Genomic DNA, 19,118 nt, shown 5'->3' with positions numbered 1-19,118 from the left:
TTCCAAGCAGTGTAAGTTACCGCGTGAATCACGAATCTAATTCTTATATCATCTCTTTATAAAAGGGTACATATTCTTCATCTGTCTCTTCCCCCTCTCAAACCCTAACCCTAATAACCGCTGCTGCCTCCAACTTCGTAGGCATTGTAGTCTCTCGATCTCACCCAAGAAGATAATGCCTAAAATATCTTCTTTAATTTTTAAAAAATTGATCAGTCACCTAAAGGTGAAGTGTTCAGTAAAATCTGAAGCACAGTTTTTTTTGGCCCTCCCACTTCCCAGAAGAATTGCTGAACTTGATCTTGGAACATCTCACGGACTTGTCTGATCTCATTCGATGTCGCGGTGTCTACCATTCATGACGATCTGCTGCAGCTCGGAAGCTTTGTGGTAATAGCCATGCATTCTGACATATTTCTATGCAAATTACAAACCAATGTTGATGTAGTTAAATGGGATTTGTCGATTGTATTAATATGCACTGTGGTTTGGTTGAAGCAGTTTCATATTGAAGCAATTGGCTTGTATAACCAATCATTTCCTATATCTGCGCGGTACACCATTTCTTGTGTTCAAAATTGTTTCCCTTGCTGAGAATCATGCCTATGTTTCTTTTTTGATAAGCAAGAATCATGCCTATGTTGACAATGAATTAATGCATTTAGTAGTGCTTCAGCTGGTTGTCTTTAGGGTTTTCTTTCCTTATTGATAGTTGAAATACAGTGCTCCCTAATAACTCCAGTGGAATTAAATGTTCTCACACACATCATATTTTCGTTGTTGTGTCCGCAACATTGGCATGAGTATTGGTTATGAACAGTTTGTGCAACCCACACTCTGCCACTGCTGCGATCTTAACTATATATCACTTACATCTTATCTAATTTAATTGCAGGCAAAACTTATTTTGTCATATTTTTCCTCCGATGGGCTATGGGAATGGGAAAAGTTGTTTATTTCATAAGAAAAGAGAGTTGGTTGGTTCATGGCACCTTAAGGGTCACATTCTTGAAAAATCTGGAATTTGCAAAATTAGTGCCCTGATGAATATTGAGCATATTCACAATATTATTGCGCCCTTTTTGGATATTGCATAACTATTTATTTATGAATATTGGTCTAAATATTGATATATTGTAGAATAATAGACAGCTAGGAGAAAAAACAAAATTTGGACCCCACCCTAGATTGGATTAGCTTCTATATTTACATTTTTACTTAAAATGAATGAAAATACAATATTATATCTATAATATTATTATATTTCCAGGTTCTCCTTCAAGCTCGAGTATAGATATCCACTCATATCCATCTTGTGGCGTATTGTAGAGAATTGATCTAAAGCCTTAGTAAATACATCAGCTAACTATCTATCTCTCATGCTTGACATGCATAATGTAACTTGTTTCTTCATCACCATATCTCTACAGAACCTTTATATGCTTTGTCGTTTCACGAAATGCATGATTAGTGATGAATGAACTAGCTTGAGTATCACATTTCATAAGTTTATGAATTGTAAATCCCGTGTTGTAAAATGAAGACTCCATCAACATCATTTTGCAAACAATACGAGCCATGTTTATATTCAGTTTCAGCAGTAGACCCAGTGACCACGCTGCTTCTTATTCTTTCACATAACTAGAAGCTTAAACACAAGACCTTTCCCAGGTTCCACCATTCACAAGCTTCAAAATGAAAACAGTTCCCCGATGTTCTCAGCATGAATTGATTTACAATCCTATGACCTCACATCCTGCTTTTGAAATGTACTAGCCTCAAGGAGTATATAACATGATCTATCTCATTTCAAGCCCATGACATGCTAATAATTTCAATAGCACTTAGTCGATGTACAACTCTACTTCATAACAAGTATATCTATTTCACTTGTGATTATGTGTCTGTTTGAAGCCTGGACTATGATCTCCACCACGATCAAAATCGTTATCCCGAAATGAAAAGTTTTATGACCCATATTAACCCTGATTGCAATTATCATGGCCTTTGAAGGAACCTTACCGACTCTCTGGATTACCAAGGCTGAGTTTTTCTCCCTGAACAGTCTGAAGAAGATAAAGTATCTACTAGAATTTGAAGCAACTGCACATGCAGATCACTTGAAAGCATCACCCAGAGGCTTGTCACGTTACTAAAAAAGAAGAAACATATCATCATAAACCATAGACACGTTCTTCATGGAAAACATTTTAATATGTTACGGCCAACTATTCTCAATGGAAAGTCGCATTAAAATGCTAAAACAACTTATTTATACTCTAAAATGCTACCTAACAGCTAACAAAATTATGACCATCTGGCAAACAACCATCTGTAATGAACATCAAAACTCAGACGAAGAACATCGAAAAGTACCATCTAAGCGATATTAATTTTGACATGGAATAAGACTCAATTTTTTTGAAAATCAACTCTCAATAATCACAATAATGAAGTAGCACTATCTAACCATGAAAAAACTCACTTCAGCAGCAAAATGCCATTTTGGACACACAAAATAAACAGCAACCAGAAGCTTCAATAATCAGAAAAGTGAATGCTCAAACTAGGGTTTTAGCATAGAAGTTGCATTAAAACTACACAACCACAACAAACTAGTACACCCCACGGTAAATTGAAGCCAACCAGGCCATAAGCATTGATGTCCCTGCACTGTATGGACAGGTGTACAGGCATCCTTACACTCGCACGGGCTGCCACCTTTCTCAAGTCATTCTTCTGGTCTTTCAATAACATTGAAGGAAAAGGATTGAGGGGAAGAAGAACAAAGGTAAAATGAGGAAGAATAATCACCTGGTAGCAATATAGTGTCTGGTTGGATCATGGCTCTGATGCCATGACCTGGGTGTTGATATCAAAGACAACTGAGAGCTGTGAGAGAACTGTGAACTATAGCTATTATTTTTTGAAATGATTGAAATTACAACATTGTTCCTATTAGCATGTTTATTTCTCAAGATATATGTTCTCCTTATGCCGTTTCCACAATAATTTGTTTGAAATTTATAAATGTTACCTGTAAGTTTGTGTGAGTAGACTTGCCCTAAGCTAGTCCAGATCAGGTGTGCATGTCAAAAAAGAGACATGAATTTTTTTTTTTGTGTGATCCCATTATAGACTTCATTTAAGATCATGTGGATAGAATATCACTTTTTCTTACAGTTTATACAATAAAACTGATATATGCAGCTGATATGTGACCGTTGTTTCTCATGTCCGTTATAGCGGTTTCTTTGATGTCATGATTGGACTGATTATTTTCTCTGACTTTCTGCAGGTGTGGATTTTAAGGTAAAACATGTTACTATTGGGGGGTAAAAGTTGAAGCTTGCAATTTGGGATACAATTAAGTAATGCTCCTTGTGTTTGTGATCTACTCTATCTCCATAATAATAAAAAATGAAAGAAAAATACTTAAAAATGGAGAATCATATGTTTATTCTTTGTTCAGGATTTCTTCCACAGTTTTTAGGCATTTATTTTGATTTTCTATACTTTCTGCACCAGTGGCAGGATCCGTTTAGTGTAGCTAGGGATGTCTGCATTGATATTATCCAAATTCAGTCTTTGATAATGATATCAACCATTTGAGACTGTTCATGCATTTATGAGCGATCAAATGATATTAAAAGTTAGTGTTCATGCTAAAGTAATTGAGGTTACTACATACTGTCATCTGCTCAGATAATGAAATGTCAAAACCACGTGCATCTGAGTTCACCCAGTACACGTGAATATAATGATAATTAACTGTCATTAAAATTATCTAAAAAAAGAATTAAAGAACTATAATAACATATAGGATATGACCTGTGGGAATGGTAATAATTGAGGACCATGCATTCTTGGTCTCATTATAGTTTGTTTTGTTTTAGTATATGTTTAGTAAATCTAGCAGTTAGATGTCTTGGCAATTTGTTTGAGGATGTGTGAGTTCACACAAGTCGAAGGTGCAGAAGAGGGAGAGGAGGGGCAAATAGGACATGAATAGAATTAGCAAAAGTGATTTAAAATGTTTTGTTCTCCGGACGCGCTCCCCTTTTTGAGTGTCTTTAAAGAAAACTTACTTATAAAAATGATAATACTGCTTGTAATGGAAGTTGCATCTTCAGTGAATTAGTCACTGTTAGGCTGACTTGTGAAAATTATTTCCACTGGATTTTCTGGGAACTTGTGTGCATACAGATTCCTGGAGCTGGTGGCTGAGTTCTTGATCCTCCAAGGCACTTGTAATCACAGTATACATTGTTTGACTATTAGGAACCCTTACGTAGGTAGATTTCAGCAGTCAAGAAGCCTATATATAGGAAGAGTTGATCTTTTAAACTGATAACAATTCCAAGCACATTTTGCCATATGGGATATAATTTTTTTTCTTTTTCTCATCTTATTCTTACTTCTCTTTTATTTTTTCACCCCATCATTTGTTACTTTCCCAGAGAAACCTGGTGACAGTCTTATCCACTGTATACATCCCAACTTGCGCTGTGTTTGTTTGATGGAAAATATTTCTTCAGAGATTCTTCCTTTTCAAACAAATTAGGCTTTAGTCTAACAAGTATACTTTCGAAGCCAATTGAGGTGTATTTAATTTCCCCCAAACTTCTTAGAGTTTTTTTTTTTTTTTTGATAAGTAAAACTTCTTAGAGTTTTGATCAAGATAAATGGAACCTTAAACAGTATCTCTCTCTTTTTGTTCCTCAACAAGCTTTACAAGGTTTTATTTTTCCTTTCAAACAAAGATAGGTTAAGGGACTTTGATCTCCTTCATTCTTCAATCTTCTGCCACCTGTTTTCTTGTAGAAAACCATTCAAGCTGGCATTCTTTCACCAGCTGCATGTGTGGACATTATCTTTGTCAATTTTATTTGTGCAGTTTAAGTTTTAAAAATCTTTCTGATTTTTATTTTCGAGTTTTTATGTTCTTAATCATTCTTTTCCTTCCAGAAATTAGAATTTTTTTTATGCCCAGCCCTTTTTATAATTAATACTTAAAAGTTTGTTCCCAAGTCATTCCTCTAATGTAAAATTACTGAATTCAGAAATCTATTTTGAGGTTAAAGAAACACAAAATCTATAATTGCATTATGTGATTGTATATGGTCTGGGCACTTCAACCAGCTGCATGTGTGGACATATCTTTCTTTCTTTTCTTTTCTTTTTTTTTTTTTTTTCCTGAATTTGGTCATATCTTTTTGAACTGTGTTTGAGTAAATTTTCAAGCTCTTAATCCTTCTTTACCTTAGAGAATCTAGAAGTTATATTCCCTGCAAAATCTTCTTTCTTTCTTGATTTATGCTATAAGGTTGATCCCCAAGACATTCATCCCATGAGTAATATTGATTTCAGAAATCTATTTCTGCGAAACACAAGATCTTTAATTGCTTACTGCTTTGTCAAAAGTTTAATGGATTTGCATAAAAATGTGATATTATGGTTTGGCAGTTCTGTTTCTTTGCAAATCCTGGTATTTTTATATTCTAATTCCTTGCAAAATTTTCCTTTTTTTACGATTGATATTATGATCTTTTCCAAGTACACATACATGCTTGTGGGTCATAACTCATAACTCATTAAATGGTTTCCGCTGCTATTGCACATATAGACCCTTGGTTTGACTGGTAGTAGGAAGACAGTGAAGCATAAGGGAATATAAGTAAAGATCCTAAAGATCCTTAAATCGTCTAATTTATTATCATTGTAGGGAGTAAATCCTATGGATTACAGTAGAAGATGCAAATATGAGAAAGATATCAGATGGTTGGATTACTAATTTAGAAGCGCCAAAAGCTCTGAGTACCATCCTTAAGGATGTTCGGAATGTTTGAGTTTAGTTTTTGTTTATGTTTTTAAAGTTAGGTAAGTTAAGTTGAGTACTCGTCCAAGGGAATATTGGTGAATTCAAAGCATAAGTAAGGGCAAAAGGGTTTATGTTTGTTTAGGACGGAATATTACCACCACTTTTTCTTTAGGTTACATTTAACATGAATCCCCATGAAAGAGTTGAATCTGGCAGTGTCCAGAACTCTCCATAGTTAAATTTGCTTGACATATGACAATGTTGTTCTCACTTTTTATTGTGCAGCTGGACAGGAAAGATTCAGGACATTAACTAGTTCATATTACAGATGAGCTCTAGGAATAATAATGGCAATTTATTTTCTTTCTTCTGCATTTGTCCCGGTTGATTTATTTTCTCTGGCAATTTGATTTAATATTTGTGCCTTCAATGTTGTATTGATATATGAAATTCCTCAAGTTGTTTGATCATAAACCTTGATCTGTCATGATTGGTTGAAAGAATCGCATCATACATGGATTTATTTTCCTTTTAATACCCATTTCATATACTAGGTATTCGGTCATTGCCTTCTTAATTCTGAAAATGGAGGATGCTCTCATTTAATAAATCATCTCTGTACAAGATTCAGGAAGCTATGACCAAAATGAACTAAATTGTCCTTTCTGTGAATTTTTAGGTAGTTTACAGGACAGTGATTGTGTCTGAAGAGTTAGGGCATTTGTTCACGTTTTCAATTCAGTCCATCAGAATATAGAAATATGCATTTGTCGCTTCAGGTCTTAATTATATGGTGTGATATGTAACCCTCCATAGTTTATCATATATAACCTGAACCCTTTCTGCTTGCCAACTTCATCCTGATGATTTATTTTCTGCCTTACGGAACTCGAAAGTGTATTGCTGCTTAAACTTTTCTATTTGTTTACAGAATCCATTTTGAGAAAGAGACAATGGTAACATATTTTAAGTTTGTCTATTCATCAGTTTATCCTTATTACGAGCAATTAGTAAGGTGCAATTTTCCTGGTACCTTGTGTGGCCATGATTTTTTGTATTTACGTCTGATTTTCATTTTACTTTTTATAATACTAGGATGTGAATGGATCTATCAGATAGGTAAATCGTACTTTTGCTTCGGTATAATTAAATGATTTAAGAATGAATATAATGACTACTGTGGTAGCATTTAGAACAAGGAGTGTATTCTATTGCAACACAGGAGATAATTTCTCAGAATAAAACTTGTTCTGGCAGTTTGTTGATTCTAATCCATGGAATGTGAGTTATGTGATACTTATTGTAGTGGGAAAAAGAAAAAGAAAAAAATCATTGGTGTAGGTTTTAATTGGCACCAATCTCCTTTCTGGCAAATTCTTGGTATTAGATGACTTCCATTTCTTAGAATTCCTGTATTTTTGTTGAAGTTTGATGTTGTGCTCTTGCAATTTTATTTGTACTGTGCACTTTTATTTCTACATTTTATTGGTATAATCCTCAAACATTTTTCTTAACTAAATAATATTTATTTCAGCTGGTTTCTGCCTGTGGTTTGTCCTAATTCCTCTTATTAGAAGCTTCCACTTCCTCTCAAAGTTTTAAATCCCAAGTTATTGTGTAAACCTAACCAATTACTTTTGGAAATTGGTACAGTTTATGATGTAACACGACGAGAAACATTTACGAATCTATCTGATGTATGGGCTAAAGAAATTGACTTGTACTCAACAAATCAGGATTGCATCAGGATGCTTGTTGGCAACAAAGTTGATAAGGTATGGCTTTTAGAAATTTGCATCTAGAGCTCTTTTATCTTTACCCCTTGGGTGCTACAAGAAGTTTTTTCCAACAGTTTTTGCACAGTTGAATTACTCATGTGCTAGAGATTGGGTTCAGAGTTTTCTGTGTTATAAATTTATTAAATGTGACATTTTCTTTTTGTAAATTTAAGCAAATTATAAAATGCGACATTGTTGGATAATATGATGATGCTTGTGCCATATTAAGGTTAATGCCTACATCTTAATTTGTCTTTCTCAGGAGAGTGAAAGGGTCGTCACCAAAAGAGAGGGTGTTGACTTTGCTAGGGAATGTGGATGCCTTTTCATTGAATGTAGTGCAAAAACTCGGGCCAATGTGGAGCAATGCTTTGAGGAACTTGTTCTGAAGGTATGCAAATATGCTAGCATCTTTTCCCAGGTTTGTTTATTATATGATCATCAAGTGTCCCTCTGTTCATGTTGCCTTGTTTTGGCCATGACTTGAGGTACGGGTTTGGATCCATGTAAGTGGGTTAAACTCCAAGGATAGTAACTTTATTTCAAATAGCCCCAAACATTTTTCTTTTTCGTTAAGTGAAATGTTGGGTCCACTTGCATTCACCAAAATGGCGAATTGATGTAAGTTGGAGTATGAGAGAGAACAAGGAATTGACCAAATGACCCACGTATTGTTAGTTAAGGATTACAAGCAGAGGTCATTATATTACTATTAGGTGCTAACGGAAGAAGGCTTCTACCCCATGGTCACTATGCCCTCGCCACGCAAGCCTCGGTCTAATCATTTCTTTTATCCTTTAAAAAGGAAAAAGAAAAAGAATGGGTTTAAAGCATTTTATTATTAATCACTCACTAAATTATTTGTTGTTTGGATTCATTGGATCCATATTGATACGCATGTGATGTCCTGTCAACTTACTTTGTGGGATTTATATTCTTTTTTTTTTTTTTGTCACTAGGCCTTTAAGGTAAACATGAAAATTTTGGCAAATGCCACACGAATTTATAAGAGACCTGAAATTTGTAATGTAGTATTCGGAACAAAAATGGTTTCACAAATATTTGTTACAGTGTTACCTCAGTATATAACTGGGGCCAATTTCCATGTTTCCAAGACATGGATTAAAAAAGGTCATGGTAGGGGGGATGGTGGTGCCATATTGAATTATAAAGTACTCATTTATTCAATATAATTATGCTGAAATAAGTAAAATTGTGTTAAAGACCTATGAAATTCATGTATGTGGAAAATGTCTGCATATTAGTGAAGTTACATTTACCCAGGAGGATGGTTATTAGGTCAGCTATATTGTATAGACCCTAGTGTTGGACGCTGAAAATGAAACAAGAACAATGCATTCAAGTAGTGGAAATGTCCAGAATGGAAGTGACAAAGAGGCATGGGATGAAGTAATTAAAAATAATTTTTTAAAAAATAAATATTAGAGGAGAAATGATTATAATTGGAAAGAATGTAAAAAGAGAATTCATGTGGCTGACTCCATTCATTTGCGAGAAAGGCATGGGTGATGTTGACGATATTTACCATGAGGTCTGTGAGAGTCCTATAGGAGTATCTTGGCATGCATTATTTGATTGCCGGCATGGACAATATGATGAGTGTAACCTTTCTGTTTCTAGGTATACTTGGAGCACTCTTTTTCTCTATCAAATAACATGAAGTGATCCATTTAGCTATATATAATAAACATTACGATAAGTTGTTTTAGTAATTTAACATCTTTCCATGTTTTCATCCTCTATAAATTTTACCAAAAATAAAAAAATAAGGGGAAAAAACTGTAAATTGGGATGACCTTTAAGACATATACTCATATAGAGATGTTGGGTGTGAGCCAGCTTCTCCTGTCAAAGAAACGAGATTTCTTGTAACTTTATGTTATCAGTTATTGATTATATATTTTCTTTAAGAGAAAATACATTGTACCTTTTCTTTTCTTTTATTTTTTTTAATTGTGTTTTGGACAAGTTGCTACCTCCCATTATTCCCTCTTTCGCCCTGTTGGGTTGGTATCACTGCTACTCTGTTGTCTTACCTGGCATTTCCAGTAGCATTTATTCTTACCTACTTATTGCAACTAAGGTTGTTATCTGTTGCATGATATTTTTTTAGATGCTTTGAAGTATGTAGCCAATGGTAGTGGCATAAAAGATCTTTCTCGTTTATGCAATTTCATGATCATTTATCTCATGAGAAAAGAGTACCTCTCTCTCTCTCTCTCTCTCTCTCTCTCTCTCTCTCTCTCTCTCTCTCTCTGTGCATGTGTGCGCGCACGTGTGACAAGTGCGCTTGCATGCATGTAGCCCGCGCGTGTGTGTGCTGTTTGTACGTGTGCATGTCCCATCAACTAAAATTGATTCGGTGACAACATTTCTTGTGATCATAATTCAATTCCTATGATATCTAATTAACATGACGGTAAGCATTAAGTTAATGTTGTATTACTTTTGATCTGCAGATTTTAGAAACTCCGAGTCTTTTGGCTGAGGGCTCAACTGGTGTCAAAAGGAACATCTTTAAACAAAAACCTCCAGAGGCTGATGCATCAGCTAGCGGGAGTTGCTGAAGGTGACGGAGACTATCCCTACTTGTCAGCAACTCTCGCTTGTCCATGCAGCGTTCTGATATGCCTTGGCCAATGATAAAATCAATTTAAAATATGCAATTAAGATTCAAGTTTGGGAATCTGGATGAATTGGCACAAACAGTAGGGCCATTGTTTTTCACGAAGTGCAGAAAGGACTATATCCAAAGAAAAGAATCAATAGAAGTCGAAACATCTCTCTTACAAGTAAAAGAGGAATATTGGGGTGTGTGTAATTTTTCCATTTTTCATTATTTTTCATTTTTTTATGAAAATTTTTGTTGTTGCAAGGGCATTTTCGTCTTTTCAAAATTTTCATATTGGACACTACGGAGTGTGCCGGACCTGCCAGTTATGTCCGAGAGTTGTTTGGAGTATTTCATTGAGTTCAGAACTCTTTGAAATGCAAAGGTGATCATTTTTGCATTTTTCAGTTTTTGGGGTCGGACGGTCCCTTGTGGGACCCGTTGCCGGAATTGTTGCATACGGGGATTTTATTTGGGTCCATTAGCATCACATACATTTTATTTAATGTGTTATATAAGGTTGTGGAATTGTTAAATGTGTATACATATATGTGGTGTAAAATGAAAACAAAAGAAAAAGAAAAAATAAAAGAAAATTGGTGGGGCCCACAGCCCCTTTTTAAGTGGTCATGAGACCACAACTTGGTCTCCATTTTTTTTTCTTCTTTTCTTCCCCTCCCGCTGTTCTCTCTCTGTCCCCTCATTCTAGACTTTTCTTTTTTCTTTTGGCTTCCAATCTTCAATTCTTGATTACTCCTTCAATACTTGGTATTTTTGAGTGCCGTTTACGACAAATTGAAGCTCACGGCGAGATCTACAAGCTGATCGGAACAATTTCTTGTTTGGTGCACTTGGGAATTTCGAGACCTAGGGCATTTAATTTGGGGGTTTTTGCTTGGATTGAGGTAGGGGTCTCTAATTCTCATATTCTTGTACTTTCGTGAATTTTTCCTATTTTAATTGTTGTCAAGTATGATTAATTTGAGTAGATTGTCCCTTGAATGACTTAATTGTGTATATGAAGCATGTAAATATGTGTATTTGTTAAATAGTATGAAAAGCATGTCTTATTTAAATTGTTTGCCTTGAAAATGATATAATTGTTGTAATAGAAAGTTTATGCTTATATGTGTTGACGGTATTATGTGAGAAGCATGCCTAAATGTTAATTTCCGTGCCATGGTGTTTATTATTTTCCTAAAAATTTCTATGAAAAAGCATGTTAAATTATGAAGTGTAAATTTCCTCTATTTTCATACTATTGGAAAAATACATGGCATGTGTCCATAACATTGGGCATGAAAGAAAAGGGGAAAGTGTTTTACAATGAAAGTGAAAGGGATTTTTGGGAAGAAATTTTGATAAAATGGTTTTTGAGAAAACCCGGTCCCCACGGAGTTACCAAAGGGCCGTGGTGTTAATATAACCTAGAGAGAACTGGGGAAATTACCCCAGCGTGGTTGAGCTAGCTGGACCCCAAATGACGCCGCGGAGGTACTAAGGGTCAGGGACAGTAGCCAATCCTTCTCTCGTGTCGCTGCGGAGTCACCAACGGACGGGTTATATTAACAGTTTGAAAAGTGATGGATGATTTTGAAAATGGGGAGTGACATACATGGCATTGCATCCATGGCACGGCATTTGCTTGCTTTGAATTTGAAAATTAATTTTGTGTATTCCCCGGCTTGGTATGATCCCGCTTGCTATTGCCCTATTCATTATTTGGATTCACGGGGTCACAAGAGGTGTGTCTTAGGCACCACCTACTGAGCTTTATGCTCACCCTAGTATTTTAACATTTTTTTAGGACATGGGAAAGAAGTGGCAGATGACGTTCCACCACATGCCTAATTTGGATTAGAAGATCATTTTGCTATTTTTGTATCTAAGTTTCACTATCTTTGTAAAACTTAGTATATTGTATTCTGTACGGAGACTTATGGACTCTTGTTATTGTAATTATATTCATGGACTGTAAGTAGATGTAATTGGAGTAAAATTCTAGTATGTGAGCATGGGACTACGTATAAGACAAGTGCTCCTTTATTCTGGATGAATGAGATGATAATGATGATGGGTTATTTTGAGGAGGTTGTTGATGTTGTTTTGAGAATGTTTTATATTATTTGCGTTGTGTGCTGGGACATGTTAGATAAATTTTGAAGGTTTAAGAGAGGCCATTGCATTTTTATACATTTAAGCAGATTGGCGTAGGACCTTTTTTAGCAGAGGTCATGCTGATTTTTTTTTTTTATAAATGGTTTCGGTTTAGGTTCGTTACAGTGTGTGTGTGTTGGGGTTTGTGCTGGGGAAGTACTTCTGGACCGGGACAATGCAAAGCTTTTCTGGTTTGACTTGAGAACGAAAGCAATCAAGAATGTTAGGATTCCTTGTTTGCCGACTTTCTATGGAGATCTAATTTGTGTGGGAAGTCTAGTTCCACTCCACAGTAATGGTGGATGAGATGGAAAAACCAGCAAGCACAAGAGAAGGTGAGAGCAAGAAGAATAGAAAGGAGAGGTAATCCCAAATTAATCCTTTTGTGTTCTTTTTGCTCTGCCTGTATTATCTCACTGTAATTTTTGATCCTTTAAATGACATGATCAGGCATATTGCTGGCCGTTAGAATTGTTAGCTGTACTATCTGTGGATTGTGGAAATATTATTAATCTAATTACATTGCAACTGCTAAAGCTGGTATTGAATTCTCATCCTCATCCTCTAGTAGTAAATTAATCTGGAGCCTAGAATTATATTGCCTTTGTTTTTGTATAATAATGTCACCTTATATCTTTGTTACGTGTTATATTTGATTCCCTTAAAGATGACTTCCTGTCAAGGGGGTTCGAATTGGCGATTTAAGAAACTTGAAGAAAAAACTTAGGAGAGAAAAGGTGGGAAGGTGGGTCATTAGATTTTGGCAGCATTTTATAATTAGTACTTGGTATCTTTATCATTATTTTTTCCTGGGCAATTAGTCCCTGGTATCTTTGTCTTTAAATTTGTGTATATTGGCTACTTGAAGTCTAACGGTGTTGTCTTATAGGAGATATTCTACTAAGTATGGGAACAATGATGGGATTGAGTAATTAATGCTATAGGGATGGGCGTATGAGAAGAACAATTTTACTTATAAAACCTAATTGACCATGCTGCTCGTTTTAAATATCTAATATGCAAAATCGTGTTACTAATTAGGATTGATGCTGGACCAGGGCAGTAGTTGGGAATGTTTTAAAGTTTGCAGGTGGAAGGAAAGAAAGAAGATTTAAGGATGTTTTTCATAATATATTATGTGCTTTTTCACTTGTAAAAAAATATATATTATGTGCTTTTTTCGTAAAGACAAGTTATATAGTCAAAAAGATTTCCATTTTTTTCTTTCTTTTTGGTATTAACAGCTACAGGCTTGCTTGGTTCTGTTTTCTGATATTTGGGCTTAGTCAAAAGGTCTATTTTTTGAGTTCTTGACAAAACAGTTGCCAAGAACTCAAAAAATAGACCTTTTGACTAAGCCCAAATAGGACTTTTTAGCAGACATCATCTTCAAATTTTTAGTTGATGTCTTTGACATCCAAATATATCGAATTAATGAGTATCAAATGATTTTGTTTCATTTTTTTTTTTTTTGGGGGGGGGGGGGGGGGGGTGGGTGGGTTTGTATGAAATTTGAATTATCTTTGTACCTTTAATGGTTAAATGAATAATAAACTAGTAATATTTCATGTTCTTTTGCCCATATTTTTGCGTAACAACAGCCAAAAGTACAGCTATACTATATTCTTCTGAATTCTTTTGCCCGAATTCCAGAATATCCATTGCAATGGAACCTGGATGGATTTAGGAGGTGCTAGTGTTGACATGGATTTAAATTTGAAACTCTATCTAAAAGCAAGATGAGCCAGAGTCACCTAGCTGTATACTTATTCTTGTTATATTACGAAGGATGCTCCTGTGAGGTACTTTATATTTACCTGCTTGGATTAGATTAGTACAATGTATTGCTCTCTATTTTATTCCTCCTGCTCTTTTAATGTGTAATTATAGAGGAAGGAACCGTGGAGGAAAGTGTGATCTTGGCATCATGACCACTTTATTATGTTGATTGTTCCTAAAGTTAAATGATGACTTATTGATTCTTATCTGTTTAATCGTTGCATAATTAATTGCACTGGTTCTTAGGTAGATGTCAATTTGAAGGAGGATCTCATCGCAATATTCAGCAGCTGTATTTGTTCCATTCTAACATGTTATTGGTTTGAGGAAATGCATTTTTATCAAATTTTGTTAAAATGAAATAATTAGTTAAGTGTACTCTAAATTATAGAAGACAATCTCAAGTTGTAAATGACATCCTGTAGCAACTGTTGTATTATTTTCATATAATTAGGTTCTTTTATTGGAAGAATGTTTAGTTGTTATTTTCCAACATGTTATTGTTGACACCGTACTCTTCTTATAGCTGATATTAATATGCCAGGTGTTATTAATTGAAAGTAAAAGTATCATAAAACTGGTCTAGCCCATTTGTTTAATGGATTCAAACCCTCTATATCACTTCCTCTATCGCCTTTGTCTCACTTAGTCACTCTTGACTCCTCTGTCTAAGTTGGGATAGTGAAATACTTCTGCAAAACCTGATGTGGGATATTATTAGGTAGAACATTGTAAGTGCTTTGGCAGATTTCTTCAATTAAATGATTGGCCATTTGCTCTTTGTTTGTGGATGAAGGGGAAAAGAGAGAATAAATGGTATGCTCCTATCTCTGAAAGTGTAATATACAGAGGAATGTGAACTTTAAATCTTGAAGGTAGCACTGAAGATGCAAAAACATCAGAGTGTGATCTTGGAATAATGTCTGCTTTATTCTCCATTTTTCTGAAGTAAAATGACATTCTCTCTCTTTTCTGTTTGATTGCCTCTCTCTCATAATTAACAGCACTGACTTATGAATTAGATGTCAATTTGATCTCATGTGATTTCCGTGCACCCTTACACATGTGATACGTGCAACTATTTATTTCAACTACTTCTAGCTTCTTTTATTATTCAACGGTTGATTTCTATTCATTTGGTGGGTGGTGGTGAGAGAGAATAGATGGTATGCTCCTCTCTCTCTTATAGAGGAATGTGAACTTTAAATCTAGAAGGTAGAACTGAACTTACAAAAACACAATGTGTGATCTTGGAATTATGTCTGCTTTATTATCTACATTTTTCTGAAGTAAAATGACATTCTCTCTTTTCTATTTGATTGTCTCATTCTCATAATTAACAGCACTGATTTATGAGGTAGATGTCAATTTGATCTCATTTGATTTCTATGCACCCTTGCAATACGTGTAGCTATTTAGTTCATATAACTTGTTATTGGTTTAGGGTAATGCATTCTTATCATAATTTGTTAACATATAATGAATGATTAATCATGCTTCAGATATTAAATCAGATTTGGATTGATAATTTGTCTAAATGTATAAATTGCTATTAACCCAATTGTAATTGCTTTTAACCCAAATGTTCATTATACTCTGCACATGTGCTTGGTTGCTGTTGTGTACTGCAACTATGATATTGGATTGAGTTTGTGGTCATTTTCTAAAATTTACAACTTAGCATGAGAAAGGGTTACCAAAATTTCATTCTTTACAGTTCTGCATTGCTCACTATCATCTGTTATGGACATTTTGGCAATCCTTGTTCATTATACTCTGTGCATGTGTTTGCTTGCTGTTTGTGTACTGCAACTGACAACTGTGATATTGGATTGAGTTTGGGTTCATTTTCTGGAATTTACAACTGAGCTTGAAAAAAGGTTAGCAAAATTTATTTTCTGCATGCTTTTTTTTCTTTTTTTTTTTTCTTTTCTAAATGTATTTTCTGCATGCTTACCGACATATGTTTAGTTTCTGCAGGCTGATAATTTGAATTTTATGTTTTTATTTTAGAGGCATTCTATGTGTTTGATGCTATAATGGGTTCATTGTTGCTGTTTGGAGCGGAGTGGACTGGACTTGTGACTCGTGCTTCCCATCATGACCATGTTGCTGCCCAGTGCTTTGTTATTATAGATTGCAGTTGAAATAATAGTACAATGTGTAAACTGTGTTGTGTAACTTTCGTTAGATTGTTCATTATAGACAGGTTAGTATTAAATTAATTGGCTTTTGAATGAGTGGTTGAATTAAGTTGAAATGAATTAGGTTTATTTTTGTTTTAAAATATTCAAAGCAATGAAGTCAAACCACTAACTTCCACGTTCCCGCCAAGATTTTTTAGTACAAAGAAAACGAAAGAAATATTGGGCTTTTTACACCATAATAATACTAATACAAAAAGGAAATATTATCAAATCTCTACAAGAATCATGTATAATGGAGATGGTTTAGGTAAGTGAAATAAAAGTTACTCTAATCACGAGCCTCATACTTGTTACCTCAAGGGTTCTCAAAGTTCCAGTATTGGTTGAGGATTTGTACACTCAACATATAAAACCAATGATCAGAGAGTTTTTAACATTTGAATCATAAGAACATTTAATTTTATTCCAAGTGTCGAGGGATAAAAAAAAAATTCTAATTTTATTTCAGTTCAATGGATACAAAAAAATTGTTGTGAAATAAATATCTGAAACCATATAAAAATGGACTATTAGATATAGACTAATAATTGTATGATTATATATTTAATTTTTAAAAAAGAAGCAAACTTGCCAAACATATTTTGTTTTCGAACTTACTGAAAACCTAAGATGTTACCAAACATGTTGTGTTTTCGATTTTTACCCAAAACACTCCTACAACAAAAATGGTTGTTTTCGTTTAGGCTAAAAATAAAATGACAAAAACATAACACGTGCCAAACCGCCCGATATGTCCACGTTTCCACTTAAGGTTGGTTTTGAAGTCTGGTAAAAATTATCGTCAACTATATTTTTTTTCCAAAAGAAAAGGATATAGATGAGTTTCGAAGAGTCTCTCTCTCTATATAATGAACAATCCTCACTAGCTGATGTGTGTATTATCAATGATAAAACCACTCGCAATAGAACGAATCTTTGTAAGATAGGGCGATGTTGAGGGTGTCGAACCTTAAGGACTGTGTTGGATTGTCAAGTATTTACTAGTTTAATTTAGCGAGAAGATTTGTTTGTTTGTTTATATCTAAATAACATAAAAATAAAAATAAGCAATGAAAATAAGGATTGAGATCAAGAGAAAAAAAACTTATGGCTTGACTTCACCATGAAACTCATAATATGGTCAATTGATTCAATTGCTGTGTTAGGTGTGCAGGAATGGAATGTCCATTCCAACCATTCCTTTGTTTGGTATGCAATTTAAAGTGGGAATGACCATTCCATTGGAATGAAAATCTATTCATAGTAATGGAATCACCATTTCATTCCTAAGTAAATTTTTTTTAAAAAAATCAAGTTCCCAAAAAACCTTTATGTTAAAAGTCCAAAAATCACCGCCATTTTCCACCACAACTACCTCCACTTTTCACCACCCCTTCCACCACCGCCACCGACTTTCACCACCACCCCATCGCTTTCCACTATTACCACCATATTTCACCATTGATACCGCCTTCCTTTGCCCCAACCATCACCGCCGCCACTGCCTTTCACCACCGCTACCACCATCGCCATCACCTTTCACCACCTTTCGCCACCGCCTTTGACCACAGCCACCGCCTTCCACCACCGCTAGCGCCACCGCCTTTCAACACCGATGTCTTCCACCACCATCGCCACCGCCACCGCCACCATCGCCTTCCGCCACCACCTTTCACCACCGCCATCGCCATTGCCTTCGCCTTCGCCTTCCACCACCTTCTTCCACCACCACCACCATCACCGCTTTTCACCACCGTTACCGCCTTCCACCACCACCGCCACCATCTTTCACCACAGCCACCACCTTCCACCACCATTGCCGCCACCGCCTTTCACCATCGTCACCACCTTCCACCACCGCAGCTACCATCACCACCACCATCGCCTTCCACCACCTTCTACCACCACCGCCGCCATCACCATCGCCACCGCCTTCCACCACCACTACCGTCTTCCACCACTACCACCGCCATTGCCTTCCACCACCACCACAGTCACCTCCATTGGCTTCCACCACCGCCACCTACACCACTATCTCCTTCCACCACCACCACCAATACTCTTGCCACTGCCTTTCACCAACACTGCTACCTTCCACCATTGCCACTACCGCCACCTTCCAACACCACCACCTACACCATTACCGCTTTCCACCTCCACCACCGCCGCTACCACCATTTATTTTCAAAAAATTATAAAAGAATGTCATTTTGTTAATTTAATTTATTTTTTACATCAGGGATATTTTGGAGAACTTAATTTGAAATTTATTCCATTTTAAATCTAGAATTGGTCCAACCAAATACTAGAATGGTTATTATCATTCCATTCTTAGACATTTAATATTTACAACCAAACAGTAAAATTCCCACTAGCATCTCATTCTATTCCCACTTGCATTTCATTCTATTCCCACTTGCATTTCATTCAATTCCTGCACACCAAACGCAACATAAAGGGATTTCAATATTCATGAATGATCAAGAATTAAATGAATTAACATTCTATTTAATCCAATTTTAAGAAGATAAATCATGAATTCATGTTAAACCATAACCTATCTTTGGTTGGCATGAATTGTCTACCTAACTACTCTAATCTTAGGTGTAGTACAACTCGTCTTCCCTAGACATAGATCATCAAAACATTCATTCATAAAACAATTTAAGCACCATTGCATGATCACTATTCAAATTTTTATGAGAAGCCTTTAGCCGCTAATCTCAAGCAATAAGAATAGTTTGGATTTGATTAAGGAAAAATCA

The 19,118-nt window shown here is 35.4% G+C and overlaps 1 protein-coding gene across 4 annotated transcripts; it reads left to right on the top strand.

Moving 5' to 3' along the window:
* Positions 1 to 36: 36 nt before the first annotated feature.
* Positions 37 to 16,408, top strand: LOC132294125 (ras-related protein RABC1-like). Of its 4 annotated transcripts, none has more exons than XM_059791878.1 (7): positions 37 to 390; positions 3,299 to 3,312; positions 6,107 to 6,171; positions 7,475 to 7,596; positions 7,862 to 7,990; positions 10,080 to 11,136; positions 12,039 to 12,321. In XM_059791878.1, the coding sequence occupies exons 3-6, from the start codon at positions 6,150 to 6,152 to the stop codon at positions 10,185 to 10,187; spliced, it is 381 nt and encodes a 126-aa protein (XP_059647861.1). In that variant the 5' UTR covers positions 37 to 390; positions 3,299 to 3,312; positions 6,107 to 6,149; the 3' UTR covers positions 10,188 to 11,136; positions 12,039 to 12,321. The 4 variants fall into 4 exon arrangements, with proteins under 4 accessions (XP_059647861.1, XP_059647852.1, XP_059647877.1 ...); XM_059791869.1 differs by having other exon boundaries at positions 3,299 to 3,371; XM_059791894.1 differs by lacking the exons at positions 10,080 to 11,136; positions 12,039 to 12,321 and adding an exon at positions 16,181 to 16,408 and having other exon boundaries at positions 41 to 390; positions 3,299 to 3,371.
* The last annotated feature ends 2,710 nt before the right edge of the window (positions 16,409 to 19,118 follow it).

This window comes from Cornus florida, unplaced genomic scaffold (genome assembly GCF_030987335.1).
Source record: "Cornus florida cultivar Cherokee Brave unplaced genomic scaffold, ASM3098733v1 CherokeeBrave_3.0.0_Hap2_Chr01, whole genome shotgun sequence".
Classification (NCBI taxonomy): domain Eukaryota; kingdom Viridiplantae; phylum Streptophyta; class Magnoliopsida; order Cornales; family Cornaceae; genus Cornus; species Cornus florida.
The sequence above is the reverse complement of the archived record's forward strand: the minus strand, read 5'-3'. Positions and strand labels throughout refer to the sequence as shown.

Excerpts from the sequence above, each read along its gene's own strand:
- LOC132294125 (XM_059791878.1), top strand. The coding sequence starts at position 6,150 with ATGAGCTCTAGGAATAATAATG. Across the intron at positions 6,172-7,474 it reads GAGCTCTAGGAATAATAATG|TTTATGATGTAACACGACGA; the intron begins GCAATTTATTTT and ends AAATTGGTACAG. Across the intron at positions 7,597-7,861 it reads TTGGCAACAAAGTTGATAAG|GAGAGTGAAAGGGTCGTCAC; the intron begins GTATGGCTTTTA and ends TGTCTTTCTCAG.